This window comes from Takifugu rubripes, chromosome 3 (assembly GCF_901000725.2).
Source record: "Takifugu rubripes chromosome 3, fTakRub1.2, whole genome shotgun sequence".
In the NCBI taxonomy this organism is placed as follows: Eukaryota; Metazoa; Chordata; class Actinopteri; order Tetraodontiformes; family Tetraodontidae; genus Takifugu; species Takifugu rubripes.
Window position 1 is genome coordinate 8816692 of NC_042287.1, and position 18904 is coordinate 8835595.

The 18904-nt window shown below is 53.3% G+C and overlaps 2 protein-coding genes across 5 annotated transcripts in view; both read right to left on the reverse strand.

Moving 5' to 3' along the window:
• Positions 1–11466, reverse strand: part of rerea (arginine-glutamic acid dipeptide (RE) repeats a) — an 89569-nt gene extending 78103 nt beyond the window's left edge. For both annotated transcript variants that reach the window (XM_011621965.2, XM_011621966.2), the window contains exon 1: positions 11182–11466. The gene's annotated coding sequence lies outside the window, so the exon portion shown is untranslated. The remainder of the gene's footprint in view (positions 1–11181) is intronic.
• Positions 11467–12372: 906 nt separating this feature from the next.
• eno1a (enolase 1a, (alpha)) lies at positions 12373–18799 on the reverse strand. Of its 3 annotated transcripts, none has more exons than XM_003963113.3 (12): positions 18646–18799; positions 16931–17025; positions 15486–15581; positions 15058–15116; positions 14766–14835; positions 14555–14688; positions 14258–14480; positions 13581–13778; positions 13235–13436; positions 13045–13153; positions 12909–12967; positions 12373–12824 (listed from the first exon to the last, which is right to left on the reverse strand). In XM_003963113.3, the coding sequence occupies exons 2-12, from the start codon at positions 17013–17015 to the stop codon at positions 12761–12763; spliced, it is 1299 nt and encodes a 432-aa protein (XP_003963162.1). In that variant the 5' UTR covers positions 17016–17025; positions 18646–18799; the 3' UTR covers positions 12373–12760. The 3 variants fall into 3 exon arrangements, with proteins under 3 accessions (XP_003963162.1, XP_029689824.1, XP_011620265.1); XM_029833964.1 differs by lacking the exon at positions 15058–15116 and adding an exon at positions 15340–15398; XM_011621963.2 differs by lacking the exon at positions 18646–18799 and adding an exon at positions 17163–17286.
• Positions 18800–18904: the final 105 nt, after the last annotated feature.

The window sequence follows — 18904 nt, forward strand, 5'->3', positions numbered from 1 at the left end:
CTATTTTCAGAGCCTCTGACACGCACATGGGAGACGACTGTGAGAGTGGTGCTGGGGGGGGGGGGGGGGGGGGGCTGCTTCTTCGCCTCAGCAGTGCAAATATTACAAAGGAGAAAAGTTTATTTACATGAGTACTGATGCATTTTTAATGATGCATCCTAGCTTATGAATGTGTGATTAGCAGCAAAAATGACCCCCCCCCCCCCCCCACATCAGCCCAGATGATAACACATATCAGCTCGTGTGGCAGTTCTGGACTGACGGATGGATGGATGGATGGATGGATGGATGGATGGATGGATGCCCCCCCCCCATGTGCATCTCTCTCAGAAGCTCCATTCGCTCTGTGCACGTGAATCCTCCACCCCCTCCCCATCGTTTTTCACCTGACGCCCTCTCCAACCTCCCCATGGAGAAAATAAGCAGCCCCGCCTAGTCTGCCCCCCCCCCCCAGGTATGGGACCCTTAGAACTGTCGTGTCCCGTCTCACATGGGTCCTCGCTTAAAAAACAACATCTGCGCATGAAGGACTGTGACACCTGATGATCCATGAAGAGGGATGCACACACACACACACACACACACACACACACACACACACACACACACACACACACACACACCTGTCAGCTGCTTTGTCTTTAGGGTTGAAAGGCTTCTGCAGCAGCACCTAAACACACCTCCAGGCCACGTCTCCACCCAGGTGAGGAGTCCTGAGAGGGAGATGGAGGCTCCCTGTAATATCCCATCAACATTATTAACCCCCCCGCCCCCCCCGGGTGGTCTTGGCTTCGGCTCCGTCTCCGTCAGGGTCGAGCGGCCTCGGCGCTCTGCTCACCCAGCGCTGTGCTAAGCAGATGTCAGGGGAGTTTCCCCTCAATTAAGCAAAGGTAAAGCGATGCCTCTCGCCATGGCAGCGCCGCCGCCGCAGGCTGGTGCACGGGGACGCACCAGGAAGACAGACAGCCGAGGTGAAAGCGTGCCAGCCTGTAAAAGCTGGAATCAATCACTTTCACCAATTCCCTCATTAGCAGCGAGCGCAGGAGGACGGAGGAAGCTCCTGGATCCAGCGTTTCAGGACCAAACTCCCCCGTTTGTGATGGGACAGCGTCGCTCTGCCAATATTGAGCGCTACGGCGCTGCTAGCCATGATTGATGGCCTCGGCCAGCGCGGCTCCACCTCCCCCCTTTCTTATGAGGCGCGTCAATGTAAAGATACATGAATGCAGCAGTCTGTCCTCCATTTTCTCCACCCCCCACCCCCTCGTGTCATAGGCGGGGAGAATGACGCAGGAAATACAGATGCCGGCTCGCGCTGTGATTCCGGGACCCTTTTATCTGCCACGACGGCTTCTGTTGCTGTCGAAATCAAATGCCTGGGCGATGGGGGGGGGGGGGGGTAGTATTCCCTTTAATAAACTGCCAGGTGGAGTGAGGGCAGAGGAGGAGGGGGGGGGCTCAGCAGCGACCAGGCTTTGCTGAGCAGTGGGGGAGAGATGAGATAGGAACCAGGAGGGGGCTGCTCCAGGCTCCAGGTGCTATTATGCTGTTCATGCCGGCTCAGGCGCCGCCGTCAGCGCGCCAACAGGAACGGGTCAGCGAGGAGTCTGGAGCAGACGGCGGCGGTGCGCCCGCTAAGATGAGGACTAGTTGATGAGAGGGAGCTATTTCACAAGTGAACAGCCGGCTGTATAAATAATTGGATTTTAAATCCACGTGTGCTACGTTGTTTTTGACACCCAGCGCTAGCGCGCTAACGCGGTCCGCTTCCTCCCAACCTGCTCGGGCCACTTTAGAAAATAAGAACGATGATTCGACTACTTGTATAAAGGGACTCCCAGTGTGGCGCCGCGGCCTGCAGCGGTGCTGGGTTCCAATCCCGTCTCGTGCTGCTTTGAGAACAGACGGCGTTCTGTTCTGACCCCGCAGCTGTCGCCTGCATCCTCACTGGCAGCGGGGGGCGGGACAAGGGGGTCGCTTTAAGCACCGAGACCCTCGAGAATCCAGTGATCAGGCACAAATGCATTATACAGGGAGGGGCGGGGGATGGGCGGGGGCGTTTAGACCCCAACTACACCTCTGACATCATTAACGTCCTTTCTTATAATCCAATTAAGAGCCGTGCGCGTCCGCGTTGACCTGCATCTCCGGCCGAGCCTTCGTCTCCTTTGTCGCCATCGCTGCAGCGGTAATTGAGGCGGCGCTACGGAGAGATGACGCAGTTTACCTCCATCTGGGGGGGTCAAGAGGAACCCAATTGGTTGACAATGATTATGCTCTGGCTGATTAGGCCACGGGCAGGAATATTTAGCACTGATTACACTGAGCTAGACAAAAGGGACAAAAAGATAGCAATCAAGCTAAGGAGGCACTTTTAAAGCAATCTGATTACCTGATCTGGTTCGTTTGAGGGTGGAGACCAACACACGCGGCCTCAGCTGAGCCCGTTTCTACTGCAAACGTACAGATTTGCTCATAAGAACAGCCAGAACTCAACTGGAGCGTCTAATAAGATGGACAAAATGGCTCCGCTAATCCCTCTCGTGGAAATGTTAGCGCTTTTTCACCAGTGAGAGATTTACTCAAACTAAAAGGATCCTGATTGACATAAGAGCTGGAGACAGAGGAGACATGAAGAGCTGGAGACAGAGGAGACATGAAGAGCTGGAGACAGAGGAGACATGAAGAGCTGGAGACAGAGGACACATGAAGAGCTGGAGACAGAGGAGACATGAAGAGCTGGAGACAGAGGAGACATGAAGAGCTGGAGACAGAGGAGACATGAAGAGCTGGAGACAGAGGAGACATGAAGAGCTGAGACAGAGGAGACATGAAGAGCTGGAGACAGAGGAGACATGAAGAGCTGAGACAGAGGAGACATGAAGAGCTGGAGACAGAGGAGACATGAAGAGCTGGAGACAGAGGAGACATGAAGAGCTGGAGACAGAGGAGACATGAAGAGCTGGAGACAGAGGAGACATGAAGAGCTGGAGACAGAGGAGACATGAAGAGCTGGAGACAGAGGAGACATGAAGAGCTGGAGACAGAGGAGACATGAAGAGCTGGAGACAGAGGAGACATGAAGAGCTGAGACAGAGGAGACATGAAGAGCTGGAGACAGAGGAGACATGAAGAGCTGAGACAGAGGAGACATGAAGAGCTGAGACAGAGGAGACATGAAGAGCTGGAGACAGAGGAGACATGAAGAGCTGGAGACAGAGGACACATGAAGAGCTGGAGACAGAGGACACATGAAGAGCTGGAGACAGAGGACACATGAAGAGCTGGAGACAGAGGACACACCACCCTCAATAGAGGTGAAGCTGAAAAAACGCTGCTGGTGGCGCTGAGGGAGCGAGTGGCTCCCTCTTATCCTCCTTCCCTCGTCTCCTCCTCCCTTGTTCCGCCTCCTGAGGAGGCAGCTTGTCAGAGACACGACCTCTGACCTCAGTCACCCTCTCCCAGCGTATTGACCTCCGTGTCTCTGCACTTATTACGCAAAACACCCGACACCACCCTTGAGACTCACCCCAGCCCCCCAGGTAAAAACCGCCCCTCCCCAACTGTAGCTGTTCTTGAAATGTGTATTTCATGGGGGGGGGGGGGGTTTCTCTCCAAAAATAGATGTTGAAGAGCAGAGAAACGTTGGTCCACCTCCGCCGGCGTGGAGAGGATCAATACGCCCTAATTACTGGCCTCATGTTTATGAAGCGCCATCATCATTCATTCAGCACGCAGCCATCAAGGGGGGGGGGGGGGTGATTCATGGTTTGATATCTTCCCTGTATAATGGGCTCCTCCTGGGAGCTGCAGCCAGTGACTCCCCCCCCCCCCCTCCCTGGATGCTACGGCGAACGTGCACGTGAAAGGAAACGGGTTGATTCAGTGTGGTTTGATAAAGTACCTGCAGGAAGAGCGCGGACACACACACACACACACACACACACACACACACACACACAGGAGAATTATTGGGGCTGCATTTAAAATATTGACGCGCTGCTCCAGCCACCCCTGAGCCTCCTGCCCGGTGGACGGGGGGACGCTGAGAGACGGAGGGACGCTGAGAGACGGAGGGACGAAGGTTGGAACATGTTTAGCTAATCGCAACACAGGCGCTTCGGCGCCACCTCGCATAATTAAACGCTAACCAGCTAATGCATACTAATGCGGAACAATCCACTGCTGGAGGCAGCAGAGCCTGACGCTCCCTGCAGCGGAGCCGCTCCCCTCCTCCTTTGTGCGCACGTGGACGCGAGACACGCGTGCACGCGTGCGCGCACGTGCTGGGCGATTTGCAGAGCAGTGAGGTCCTAAAGGTCAGGCTGCGGACTTGAAAGAAAAGGTCAAGCATTATTACAACATGGCTAAATAAACAGGCTGAGGCTGCGCCTCCACGCCTGTTACCTGCCCTCCCTGTTACCCGCCCCCCCCCTGGCTGGCTGGGATCAGCTCTCATCCCCCTCTTCATCCCTCCAGCCTTAAGACAGCTGACACGAGGACCATCATATCCTGCCTAGATTCTTATCACCCACTGGCTTTATTGCTCTCTTCCTCCTGAGTGACACACACACACACACACACACACACACACACACACACACACGTGCGTGTGCACACGCACGGCACGGGAGGGGGCTGCAGAGCCGCTGGAGCGTGCTTTAAAGCGCATTAATATTAATTGTGGCTCTAGCTGGAGCGCTAACTCAGCCGAGATGCTCCCCGTGCAGGAGCCGGGCTAGCTTGTGTTAGCGGGGGCTCCTCTGCTGCAGGGCCGGAGACGATCTCAGCGCCTGCTTATATCCGTATCCAGGGAAGCAGGCGCTCCCTGGATACGGATATAAGCACCACGGCAGCGTGGGTGAGCCACGCATAACCAGCAGACACGAGCTTCCACCACTCTGCCTTCATCTTCCTGCCACGGTGGGGGGGGGGGGCATCGTTTATAGCGCAGCGGAGTGAATATAAAAGGTGACCGGAGCCCCCCTCTACACCTCGAGCAGCCACGGGCATCAGAAGGTGACATCTTTATCTCCTCAGCGCCCCCCCCCCCCCCCCCCCCCCCCCCACACGTCCTTTAGCTGAAACATGCAACAATGTTTTGCTTCTTTTTCTTCTTTTTTTTTTAATCACCCAACAGTCTTTTCCTCTTTCCTTTTTGGGTTTTTCCCCCCCAGGACTCATCAACGCCCCCATTACCAAGTCAAATCAGGTGGTGCTGCGGAGATCCAGGGAGAACCAGAGCACACACACACACACACACACACACACACACACACACGGTGCAATCACTGCTTTAGAAATGCACCTAACTGGTTTATGGCTCTGAGAGGCGGACAGGTGATCAGGTGGTCAGGTGATCAGGTGGTCAGGTGATCAGGTGATCAGGTGGTCAGGTGATCAGGTGACCACGCTGGGATCTCGCCTGTCGCCTGTGATCCTTCCTCATTTCACGTGTCACAAACAATTAAGACGCGCTGTTTGATGAACGCTCCGCCTGACCTACATACGCACAGCGAAGAGTTTCCGCTGGCAACCAAACAGTTGATCCCATTGACTCAGGTGACCACGGCCTCCGGGAGCACGCGGGGGGGACGGGTTGCCTTCAAGTGTTTCATCCCCGTTGCCATTGTCTTCACAGCAGCAGCTGCCCAGGAGACTAAACCACCGCGGAAGAGTGAGGAAAAACAGGGAATATGGATCAGATACATGAGGCCGAGCGGCAGAAAGCCGAGCTGCCTGTCCTCGGGGGGGGGGGGGGGGGGGGTGCCTGTCAATCATGTCGCTGGAAATTAACCAAGCAAATGGAGACGGAGCGCCGCTGAGGACCCCCACGCGGTCCAACCTGTTCGAGATTTGACGAGCTCTTAATCACGTCGTCATCAGTGAGGGGCGGGAACAAAGAAGCCCCGGAGACGCTCCTCATACTATTTTCTCCCATTTGAAATGTTTAGAGGAAGAGTGGGAGGAGGAAGGGGCCCCTGGCGCGGCGCTGCTGCCGCTCAGCTAAGTGACAGCGATTCCTACAGCGAGTCGATTTGCTGCTTTTGAGTGCCTGGAAACTTGTCTGGCAGCGCTCACAGGGGAGAAAATAGCTGTGTGTGTGTGTGTGTGTGTGTCGGCGGGGGGTGTTCACCTCTCCCTGTCTTGGATTTGTCCCTCAGTCCCTGGAGGTGCTTGGCACAACAAAGCAGGAGAGAGGTCGCAGGAAAAAAAGAGGCTCCGCCGTCGCGTACACAGCGTTTTAGCGACTAGCGACTCAGCGTGTTTGCTAAGGCGGCGCAGCGGCACGCCGGGTCAGCGAGGACCGCAGGAGAATCGATCCACTGACCGGAGGCGGTGCCACTGAAAGAGAGCAACCCGCTTTCAGTTCGGGGCACCGCTAACGTCGCGATACACACCAGCACGGGAGCGCCGAACCGCTAGCGTCCATGGAACGATCCAGAAAAGCCGCTTTTATTCATCTTTTTTAACTCGTCTGCTGCGCTACACATCCGGTCGAGCGGTGACAGGGGAATCAAACAAGTGCCAAACGGCAGACTTCACCCTGACGTTCAGCTGCGTGGATGATCACAGAACGCTCGCTGAACGCCGCCGCCGCCCGGTGATGGGGCACGTTCGCTCCGTCTGATGAGAAAAAGAGCACCTGAAGACTTTTATCCTCCCTCCTAATGAGGATCTATAAAACCAATGAGAGGAGGATCAATGGCAGGTTTACATGAGCTAGCTAGCTAGCTAGCTTGGGCGCCGATTCCCCTCCACTGCTAAGATGAGTCTAGCAGAGCGTCTTCATCAAGGCAGGAGCGTGTGGAGGAGCTTTGTTAATGAGCTCTGTGCTAGCTAGCGTCCATTTTGGCAACAGAACTGCTCCACGCACGCCCTCCTCATAACTGCACACCACAAACGGGTTCAAACACACGCCGATCCGGCCCGGAGAGCCGAGCGCTTCCTGCGAATGCCACATTTCCACCCAACAGCGGATGCTCGGCGCCGTCCGGAGCTGCTGCGAGACTGAAGAAGGAATTTGGAGATTCGGGCCGGATCAGAGGATCTCGGAGAAGCAGCGCCAGGATGGGTTCTTCCACGGGAAAAGAAAAGCGCCGGTTCTATTTCGAACCGATAACCGCGTTGAGGGGGCGTCTCATGGTCCCGCAGGCTAATGTTTCTTTCATGAGGCGGCCCGCTGCCGGTGACATTAGGACTACAACACTTCCACACGTTCCCAGCGGATCGCTGCAAACGGTTGCCGTGAAACACAATTAGCACGGTCCATATGGCGGCGAGTGGAGGAGGTGCGGCCGACGTCCTCCGAGAGACCCGCTTTTGTTAGCTTAGAGATCAAACTGTTGACATCATAACGAGGCCGTTTTAATCCTGCGTCCAGTGGAAGCAGCAGCGCCGCCTCCGCGCTTCCCAACAATCCGGAATAATTCTGTAAATAAGCTAACTGGCCGTAGCTTAATCAATAGCTCCTTCATTAGGATGAACGGCTCCTGGTGGATGATGGGGAGATTTAATGTGCTTCCTCCTTTCCCTGCTCAGTTTCATCGACCCCCCCCCCCCCATCTGATCGGACCAATGGTGCTGATGAGCGAGCTGGGAAATAACTCACTGGGATTCAGGTGCGTCCTGAGACGCGGCCCCGCCCGACAAGCATTTCTTTGCCAGGGAAAAACACGGAGTGGAGGCGAACGCCAACGGCTCCGGGCTACAGATTTATTCCAAATTGATCCATTAGATGGCGCCGACAGCTTCTAAACACAGCTCCCAAACATCCTCCCACCTGCGAGGACGCGCTTTAACCACGCCGCCTCCTGAATTGGAAGGTGCGGTGTCGCTGTGACCCGTTCTGCGAACCCCGACCTCGTGCACGGGGGCCGCCGCCGCCGCTAGCGGGCAGCAATTATTCAACCAGCCGACTAAATCTGTTGTGGCTGAGCTGATGTCGCCCGGCGGCGTGCGCGAAGGTTCTGACGCGGTTCTGTCCAAGCGGTGGTCGCCCGGAAACCCTTCGTTAGGAGCTTCTGAGCCGTTGGACGACACAGAAAAGGGGGGGGGCGGGGGTCACATGATCATAGCTGTGTACGACCACATCAACATGGCGTTGGCTGAAGGCTTTAGCTTCCACGAGGACTGAACGCGGGTGAACGAGGGCGAGATGGTGAAATATTCAAGGCAGAGCGTCTGCCTGTATAAATATCTGCTGGCGGGGGGGTGGGGGTGGGGGTGGGGGGGGGACACTGGTACGCATTGTTTGTGTTTCTGCGCCGCCAGCGCCACGCCGTGTCATTACATGAGGCAATCTCTTACCTAATCAGCACTGACACACATGGCAGCGAAGCCCCCCCCCAACCCCCCCCGGGGGGGGTCGCCAGCTGATTCTACACCATTTCATTTTCCTCTTTTACCGCCCTGGCAAATGGCTGCCTGTTCCTTACTGCCTTCTTGGCAGGCTAATCTGATAAGTGCTGTCATTAGCCCGCTCTGACCGATGCTACATGCTAGGTTGCTTTTATCTGCCCTTTGTTGTCTGTTGACCACCTGGAGGCCCAGCGGACATTCAAAAACGTCCCAGGAACAAAACAAGCTTCACAGGACTGCGTCTTCAGCGTGCACGCGCGCACACGTGCACTCCACACCGCCGTGACCATAAAATGTGGTGAGGTGCATCAAAGCAGCCGCTCGTTTGCTTTAATGTTGCCTAATAGCTGCCAGGAGGCGGCGAGCTTTTGTTAAGACGGGAAGCTGCGCCGAGCCGGTCCAATAAGACGCCGGCGCCATTTGCGTAGCGAGGCCGGGCCGGGGGTGGGTGGGGGGGGAGCAGATTTGATCATCAAACGCGGGCGGCGGTACGAGGTGCGACAGCTTGCAATTGTTAACACGGATCGCGCTTGCCGACGCCATCGCGCTGACACGGTGGCGAGGCGGCGGAGCCGGGCCCGAATCACACGGAGACGAGACGCACTTGGATCTCTGCTCAGGAGGGGCGAAGGGAAGCTGTCAGAACAAGACAGCGACTTGCCTCTCGCGGCGGTGGCGGTGGCGGGGGGGTGGGGGGGGGCGCTGCCCCGTGCACGTCAGTCCAATACCTTAAAACAACACACGCCAGGCGCCGCTGCAGCCAATTAGGCGGCTCCTGGCCCGGGAGCTGTCAGGAAGTGCTGACAGATTGTTATTTTTAATGAACATGCAGCTCTTGAACGGCCCATCAACAGGGCTCCCAGCCCGCGCTGCGCCTTTGTTCCGCTCCGGTACCGCTATCGGCGCCACGAGAGGCTAAACGGGGCTAAACCGGTCCGTCCGCCGGTTCCTCCTCTGTCCCCGTCGAGGCAAACGTGCGACATCGTGACGATGTCACCTCCCCCGTCTGACGTCACGCCACAAGCGCCACGACCCCGGCCTCCTCGGTGCTGCCGCGGCGCCGCGTGGCGGCTCAGGTGGGTCAGACGTCGGGATGATCCTGCAGACGAGCAGCAACCATCCGAAAACGTCGGTGCGAAGACCAAAACTGGGACTTCCGTTGGCCGCGTACGGCCGCCATTAGCAGGGAAAGATGGAGGTTATCACCCTCTGCTTATCAGCACGCCGCCGCCCCCGGCAACGCTCATATTGGATGGACGGAGCGTGTCACAGGACAGATGACTCAAAGCCGTTTTATCCACGGCGGCGCTGACACACAGGAAATCACCCTGAACTCATCCGACCCCCGGACCGACGGGATCCTGCGGATCACATGAGCCCTCCCTGAACCCGGGTTAGAATCCAGGGGAGGATCCGGGAACATCATCCCAAAATTCAGGCGTAGCGAACTTTAAACCCCGAATCGCTTGGGAATTTTAAGGGGGGGGGGACAAAACCTGGAGGCATTCAAAAGATTCCCAAATCAAATCTGTTCATCCTTGAGTGGAAGAGATAAGAAGACAGACAGGCAGACAGACAGGCAGACAGGCAGACAGGCAGACAGGCAGACAGGCAGGCAGTATAGAGGACGCCTAAAAGGCCGTCGATGTGACCTTTAACAACGGGAATCTCTCTCATCGGCAACAGGAGCAGAATCCTAATAATAACCAAGGATAGTTTGGAAGTGAGGAAAGGCGTCTCAATAAAAGCCCGATTCTGTTGGTTCCTCCGTCGTTGGCGCCTTTGTGCGTTCTGGACCATGTGACTCGCTGGAGCCCGTCACGCCATCGGTGTGCGTTAAAGTGTGAAGAACTTTTGTGCTGGAACCCTCCCGCCCGTGACCCACTGGGATGCCCACAAAACGGGAAGAACCGGTGACTGAGTCACGTGACCCCGGACTTTCCCATCAGCACAGATCCTGAATGAAAACCAAAGTATTTTTGGGGGGGGGGGTGCGCAGCCGGAGCATTTTAATGACTGCTTTTGTCTGTCACTTCCAGAGTGAAACAGCTGAGAGTCAAACAGCCCCATCTCGGGGCTTCTTGTCACCACTTGTCCTGCTGTTTTGCACCATTCAGCCTCTCTGAACTCATTATTCTAACGCTGCTGATCACATTTGCTGCCCCAGAGGTGATTTCTAAGAAAGCCTTGCTTCTAAAACTCCTCCACACGGCGCGGTTACCTTTGTCTTCAAGCTGCCCGGGTCAAACCATCACAAACGGGCGAGCAGGGTGACACTTATTGCCCCAAAAAAGTCCAACAGACAAAGACAGCAAGTTAGCTCCGCCAGCTAACGCAGGAGCTAATGACAATAGCTGAACGGGCTCAGGCTACTCCCTGTAACACAAACACTACACCGGCTCATTACAGATGGGGGTGGGGGGGGACGCTCCCTGCGGTCTGCTCCGAGGTTTAGATCACGGATAATTTAATCCTATGGAATAATGCGGTGTGGTCTTTGCGTGTGTTGTGCGCTAACCGGCGCCAACGACCTGCCGGTGTCCAGACATTACCCCGCTCCCCAATCAGTGCTAGTCACTGACGTTAGCCGCTAACGTCAGTGCGGAGTAACCAGCGACAGCGAGGGGGCAAACCAGTCTATCTGCTAACTAGCTAGCGGATGCTAATTGGCAAATTAGCCTACCAGCTAGCAGCCAAGGATGGACGTTGGTAGCACAACGCAAAACACTCTGTTCCCCGCTACACTTGACAGTTTTAAGCCGTTCTCCAGCGAGCGTCATAGGCAAAAGAAGGCAACTGGTTGAAGCTCGCAGCACTTACCTTGAGCAGCTTGATCTACAACATCTGTGATTTGTTTGATGTGAGAGGCTGCAACAACAAACAATAGCAGCAGCCGGGGCAATTAGCCAACGTTATTTAGCCAAGTGTCGCCACTGGAGTAGCCCAGCAGCTGCGGTGCCACCTGTGTATCTTCTCTTATGGAGCTACAGCGGCGCGGTCCACGTTTGATACAATGCTGTCATAAATGATGGACTTGAGGATAAAGAGGGAGTAATCGTTGCCGGAATGCTCAGACTAGTGTGTGTGAGGGGCACTCAGCGTGACAGCATCCTTCTTCATCTTGGGGTGAGAACAGTTGGGGGGTTCTCAAAGTTCAACCGGTAAAATATCGTCACCCACTGGCCAAACCTGGGAACATGCACACGGCGAGCTGCGTCCTTTCGAACCCCAGTCGGAGAGAATAAAATAAAATAGAATAGAATAGAAGAAGCAAGACTGCATTTAAGATCATACACGGTTTGTGGGTTTGTTTGTTTTTTAATTACCTTGTTGTGCAAACCCAACTTTCAAAATCAGAATTCAGGACTTTGTTGATTAAATTGTATTTTATGTGGTTGCCCGGGATTCTTGTGCACAGGTTGAATAAGTGCGTTACATTTCGGACCCTGAATGGATCTTTTGGTCAAAGCTGTGGTCGTAATGGAGACGCTGCGCTTCACACATCTGACCGCTGGGCGGCGCCAGCAGCGAAGAAAAAGAAAATGTCTTTATTTCATCCGGAAATTCACGTAAAGCTGAACATTTGGTTTGGTTTTCTTTAAGTGTTTTAATGCGAGCATAGCGGAAGAATATGTGTGCAGATGATCACTTAAAACATTCCAGTTTATATGTTCACAACGGGGAAATAGGACGCAGCTAAACCGGAAGTGGGTCGAACCAGTGCACATTCCAGTGGAGGGGTGGCGCAGACCCAGCTGGCAGCCTCCTGGTACCACACATCTGCTTAACACACCATCGTTTATTGTGTCCTTTCTTTCTTTTACCCCAGGGTGGCCTTAAACAGCACTGAATTCATGTTTCTGCCTCTTAGCTACTCTGATTCCTCATGCACAGACGGAACCAGGCGGAGGCAGCAAATTCCAGTTCAAACACGTTTAAATCTTTGTGTTTACAATCAAGACGTCAAAGCTCCACCGATGTGCTGCAGATATGAAGAAACAACAACAGGACTCAAACTATATCGTTTTATTTGTAATCCTGCCGACGCTTACAGTGATGTTAGACCTCATCTGCACACACACACACGTTGCACACACACACACACACAGCACTACAGCTCTACTCAGAGCCCCACGGTACAGTAGCAAAAGGACACACAACAGCAGCACGAACACAGACAGGAAGGCCGACATTATCGGGGGGCTAAAGCACAGCTTGAGGGGGGCTGAGCCGCAGACGTGCTGCGGTGGTTCCCTGGCGGAGACGGAGGCCGATCCGGGCGTTTCTCCCTCCTCCGTCTGCTTCCTCCAGGCGGGGCAGGCGACCTAGCGTGGCATTGATGCGTGGGGGGGCTATGATGAGTGATGAACACACAGATGCCCGGGGCAGCAGCACCGGCTCAGATGGGGTGCCTGAAGTTCTTGCCGGCAAAGCGGGCCTTGTCTCCGAGTTCTTCCTCAATCCTGGAACAGAACGGTTACATTTGGTACAGCCCTTGATTTAAGGGGTTCTTATGTGGGATGATGGGCCTTTCTGGTCCGGAATACCTGAGCAGCTGGTTGTACTTGGCCAGACGCTCAGATCGGCACGGGGCGCCAGTCTTGATCTGAGGAAGGAAAGACGGGGACGAGTTTTCAGAGTCGGGTCGCCGACGGCGTCCCTTTAAATGAAAGCTGAGGCTACCTGTCCAGTGCAGAGGCCGACCACCAGGTCAGCGATGAAGGTGTCCTCCGTCTCCCCGGAGCGGTGGCTGACCATCACGCCCCAGCCGTTGCTCTGGGCCATCTTGCAGCTGGAAGGCAGACAGACTCAGACCCTGAACAGGTTCACACACAGGTCAGACGCCAGATTGAGCTCGGGCCTCAACACTCACGCCTGCAGGGACTCCGTGACGGAGCCGATCTGGTTCACTTTGAGCAGCAGGCAGTTGCAGGATTTCTCGGCCACGCCCTTGCTGATGCGTTTGGGGTTGGTGACCGTGAGGTCGTCGCCCACCACCTGAATGCTGGTGCTGGCTGTAAAATTGGTCCACGCCTTCCAGTCATCCTGGTCAAAGGGGTCCTCGATGGACACCACTATGCAGCAGAAGAAGCAGCGTTAACGAAAACCTCAGCAAAACCCTTCAGAAGAAACTCGAGTCATTTTAGTATTTCCCCTCTTTGACCGCTTGGGGGCAGCAGAAACAATCTCCTGAAACGGTTCTGGTGCCAAAACCCCACCTGGGTAATCTTTGACGAAGCCCCTGTAGATGTCAGCCAGCTGGTCAGCTGAGATGTAGCGGCTCGGGTCGTCGGGCGACTTGAAGTCCAGGTCATACTTGCCGTCCTTGTAGAACTCGGAGGCAGCCACGTCCATGCCGATCACGATCTTGTCGGTGTAGCCAGCCTTGGCGATGGCGTTCTTCAGCAGCTCCAGAGCTGAAATAAGTGGAGCGATACTGCAAATCAATTGCAATACACAAACAAAGGCGCAACACTATTTCCTGCGTTACAAGAGGACACTGAATTCTGATCGCTCCAGCATGATTGCGGTCGTTTATCCTCCAGCCCGTCTCGTTGACGCCTCTGGGCTGTTGGGCCGCAGAATCGTCCCAGACTGAAACATTAACCCTCAAAGGTTTCATAACTTGATAATCACCTAACGCTTAACTGGGATTAGACCAGTCGACCACTGAGTCCTGCGCTGATGCCTGCGTATGTGCCGTAGCGGCGCGGCGACCCAACACTGGAGTGCCAGTGATGTCAGCGTGCAGTTAGTGTCTTAATTTAGAAGCCTCCAGCCAGCTCAAGAATAATATGACTGATTTGCTCCCAGTATAGAGCCCTTCTGAGGTTCCTCAGAGGCCTCCTCGGGTGTGTAAAGACACGCTTGTGACTGGCTCCTCGCTTCCTCCCACCTTCCTTGTTCTCCAGGATGTTGGGGGCAAAGCCTCCCTCGTCTCCCACATTGGTGGCGTCCTTTCCGTACTTCTCCTTGATGACGCCCTTCAGGTTGTGGTAGACCTCAGCACCGATGCGCATGGCCTCTTTGAAGCTGCTCGCCCCCACGGGCAGGATCATGAACTCCTGCATGGCCAGCTTGTTGCCTGCGTGGGAGCCGCCATTGATGACGTTGAACGCCTGAAGGTAACAAAAGGAGGTGGATTTTCAGCGTGACGGACAATCGTGGTTTAAAGACGCGTCGCCGTGCTTACGGGAACAGGGAGGATGACTTCGGGGTTGCCAGCCAAATCAGCAATGTGGCGGTAGAGGGGGACGCCCTTCTCTGCTGCACCAGCCTTGCACACAGCCAGGGACACGCCCAGGATGGCGTTAGCACCAAATTTAGCTGAGGAGACAAAGGCCTTAACACTCCGACCACGAAGAGCGACAGAGACCTTACGGCGAGAACGCTCAGCATCTCACATTTGTTGTCTGTGCCGTCCATGTCCAGCATCAGCTTGTCGATTTTCCCCTGATCCAGAACGTTAACATCCTGTGGCGGGACAAAACTTTTAACATTTAACTAAGGCTTCTACAAATAAATGATTAATGATGACTGATGTCAGTTCAAACAAACCTCAACAGTGTTAGCATAATTAGCACAACTCAACTACAACATACAACATTATTAGCCATAAAAAAAAGAATCCATCAGGTCATTGAATGCAAGGGTTTATACAGGTAGTACTAGTTACCAAACAATGAAACGGCCTACCTTGCTAACCAGTGCGGGTGCAATTATTTTATTGATATTCTCAACAGCTTTAGAGACACCTACAGGGGACAAGCAGACGGTGACTGAGCGAGAGAAGGCGACCATGCAGAGCAGAGCAGAGCAGAGCAGAGCAGAGCAGGCCACGCAGATGAACACAGACTACTGGATCGATCTCATTGGGGAAAAACGTCTAAATATGCGTTCTCCCATCTGTGACCATCCGTCGGCGTTAGTGTCAGGCTCTTCATGCCGGGCTCCACCCTGTTACTCAACACTGTTTACCTGGTTGCACAAAGCGGGGGCTAAGAAGTCATTTACATATTTAACGGCCCTTTTGACTCCTGGCAAGAAGAAAAAGATGAAGGAAAAAAAGATTTGAGGAAAAAGTAGGAAGTTGGAGAATCGGGAGCGTCGGGAGGACGCCTCACCTTTGCCCATGTAGCGGGTTTTGTCGTTGTCACGGAGCTCCAGAGCCTCGTAGATTCCAGTGGAGGCGCCGCTGGGGACGGCAGCTCTGAACAGACCTGAGACAAAAGATTTTTACAGGCATCCCTTCATGCTGGACTGCAATCTAATCATCACACTCAAGGTCATCGACTCTCCATCCACTCTAAAATCTGCCATTACTCAACACATCATCATGTGTCTGGTGGCTGCTAGGATACGCCGCACACATGGAAGGGAACCAAATGCAGCTACCGCGGTGGAACGAGTGACTGGGTTTGCTCAGTGGAACAGCAGGGTGAGTTTAAGGAATCTGTGGCTTAGATTGAGACAATGAAACGGCGGTCAAGGTCGCGAGTCCGCGTTAAACAAACACGCTGCATCAGCACATTCCTGGCCGGTTCCGAGATTAGTGCCACCTCTGCATCATCTCAGACGGTCTCGCTGGAACCCCAGGGAGGGTCCAGCCAGTCCTCTTCCTTTAGAGCTGCATCTTGCTCTGCACAACCTTCAGAGACTCCTTTTTGTACCACTAACCTCATCGTACTGAGGATGTGAGCGCGTGCACCAAAAGCCTCCACACTCCCAAAGCTGCTGCCATTACATAAGTCAGCGAGCACAGACGGGTTTCTAGAAACCGAGTGACCCAGAGAGAAGCTGCTTATGTAACGTGGAGGAGAGCGCGACAGTTATGACACCACTCTGCTCTGGCACACATGAAAGGGATTCTGTCCAAAGAAAAAGAAATTAAGGCTCCTATTTATGGTGAACAGCAGCAGCCAGTCCAAGCTCAGAACAAACCAGAGCAGCAGACCAGTGCAGTCGATTTCCAGCCCTTTTCCACTCGCTTCCATGTCACTGGTTATTCAGGCCGCTTCATTAACATTCCTGGGACATTTCACTGGCTCTGGATACTCCTTTGTTGCACTTCAAACAGCTCTAAAACTCCTCAACTGGATCAGTAATTGTATTAAAAAAACTGATTTCAAAGCCAAAGTGATGTATCAGCTTTGTCAAATTAGATAAACAGTCATTTCATGGACTGTACTTATAATACAGGTTCAATACAGCCACAAGCTGGAGAAAATTAGATTGATCGCTACAGTTTCACTATAGAACCAAATAAACTGAGTTTGTTAGTGATTATCTGAAACCAATGTGTAGTCCCACTACTATTAAAACACTAGTTGATTGTCCTGGGAATTATGCCAATAGAAGTATTGTTTTTAAGGATTATAATGCAGAAAATGGTATTTTAAAGTCTTTTAATGCAAGTATTTGGTCCCAAAAATACAGTATCACGTGAACTCTTAATTTAACCAAGCACCACTTCAACTATATTTAACTGTCATTTAACTTACCCAACAATATAAACTCCCCATTTCCAAAACGATAAAGTGCATAAAATCACCCAAAAAGGAAGCGTTACCTTTCTTGGTGTACAGGTCAACCTCCACGGTGGGGTTGCCACGGGAGTCGAATATCTCGCGAGCGTGGATCTTCAGGATAGACATGGTTCAGGATCTGCGGAGGAAACACGGTTCTGTTGAGTGGCTCCGTGGGCCGAACACTCACAAGCTACCGCAGCTTCTGCCTTGCTGCTGGTTAAAGAACAGGAAAAACACAACAACTTCTATTCTGCATAAAAGTGACGTCTTTACCGCGCTGCTGGCTCTATGAGACGTCTTGGTAAGGAAGCTGTGCAGGCTCATCAGAGGTAGGGCTGTCGTATATATGGTACCCAGAGAAAGGTGTGGCTAGTGCACCAAAAATGGAGGAAACCCTGCCGTCTTGCACAACCGTATTGCCAAATGCTTTCAAAAGCAAGCTGAGAATACTATCAGCCAATGGTCAAACAAGAATCTCTGATTTCAGGCAGCTCAAATAAATGGATGACGTGCACAGCGAGGGCTACAGGCTACAACTGCTCTTTGCACAGGTTACACAAAAGCTGATACGAGGTGAAGACCAGAGCACGCTCTTATCTCACCAGCTCGCACGTCGCCGAACTTCAGGGGTCGGGTTTAAACAAGGTTTTCGGCCAGACAGCGGGCAACTGTTGCATTGATTTTCCAATGGGGTGCAAATTCCCCACAGTCCGTCCACCATCTGAACGCATGGGTGGAGCGAGAACAGTCCGCAGACCTGCTCCAGGGCACCTTCACCAGGACCGGCTCTATCGGTCTTTTTTTTACAGGCACCAATGAATCACAATACATGAATCGTAGCCCCTGGTGATACAGAATCAATTACTAGATTCTTTCCACACAGCTATTTCCTGTGATTTTAAGTCTTATTCAGTTACACACCAATCATGAAATGCAAAGCTAAATTCCTCTTTTTTTACGTTACATTTCCACCAATGACTTAAGCGAGCAACAGGATAAACTAAAAGACCAAAATGGCCCAGACACATCAATTATTGAGTACTGACACTGGATAAGAAGGTATCCCTGCGAAGTTGGCTTTGTCATGCATGTTAAATGAGGTTAGTAAAAAGAAGTGATGAGTGTTAAACCTTCGAGTTCTTAGATGAGCTTCTAGTAACAGTAGATCCTGGAGATCTGCTCTGTAAGGACATGACTGAAGCCTGCAGCGTAGGCCTGCAGTATTTTTCCTTTAGCTGGTGGACACCACCCCCCCCCCCCCCCCCCCGTCTGCTGCAAGCAACTGGTAGCCCTCTTTCTCACACACACACACACACACACACACACACACACACACCAGCTGTAGCCCGTTACACTCAGACAATCCGAACGAAAATGAGGCAAATTATGATTATTAGATTATTATTGCTAGAAGTTCGAGGTTGCAACCTGACGCCCTTTCCCCCCCTCACACACCCTCTGCAGACCTAAATAGATGGTCACGTCGCCAGCTGACAGTCTGATTTAAAAATAGACGGTGGGCTACTGAATTTTCATCAACCGAGCCACGAAGATTCATTTACCGGCGAATCGGTCTTCAAAACCCCCCAAAACCCACGAAAGCACGGGCAGAGGCACGGACACCAGGAAGACGTTTTAGAGACGTGAAAAGTACTTCATTACCACGCAGACTTAAATAACAATATTAAAATCCAAAATACTTTATTAGAGGACCAAAATCCAATAAGAAAGGCAGAAATTAGGACGTGAAACTTACCTTTCCGGCCTAACTGTGTGCAAGGACGGTGCGGAGTCTCTCGTGCGGCAGGCGGAGAAGGCGCTCGTGACGTTCCGCGCTCCACCTTATGGTGGAGGAACACGGAAATAACGGGCAACGGAGCGCTGCCATTGGCTGGCTGCGCCTCACGAGGCAAAAGCGAGTGCGAGGAAGGATGCACGTTCATCGCGGTCTGAATTTACGTGACATCCCAAACCAGGAAGAGGAAGCTTTATTTTACACCCGACACGTAACTCCC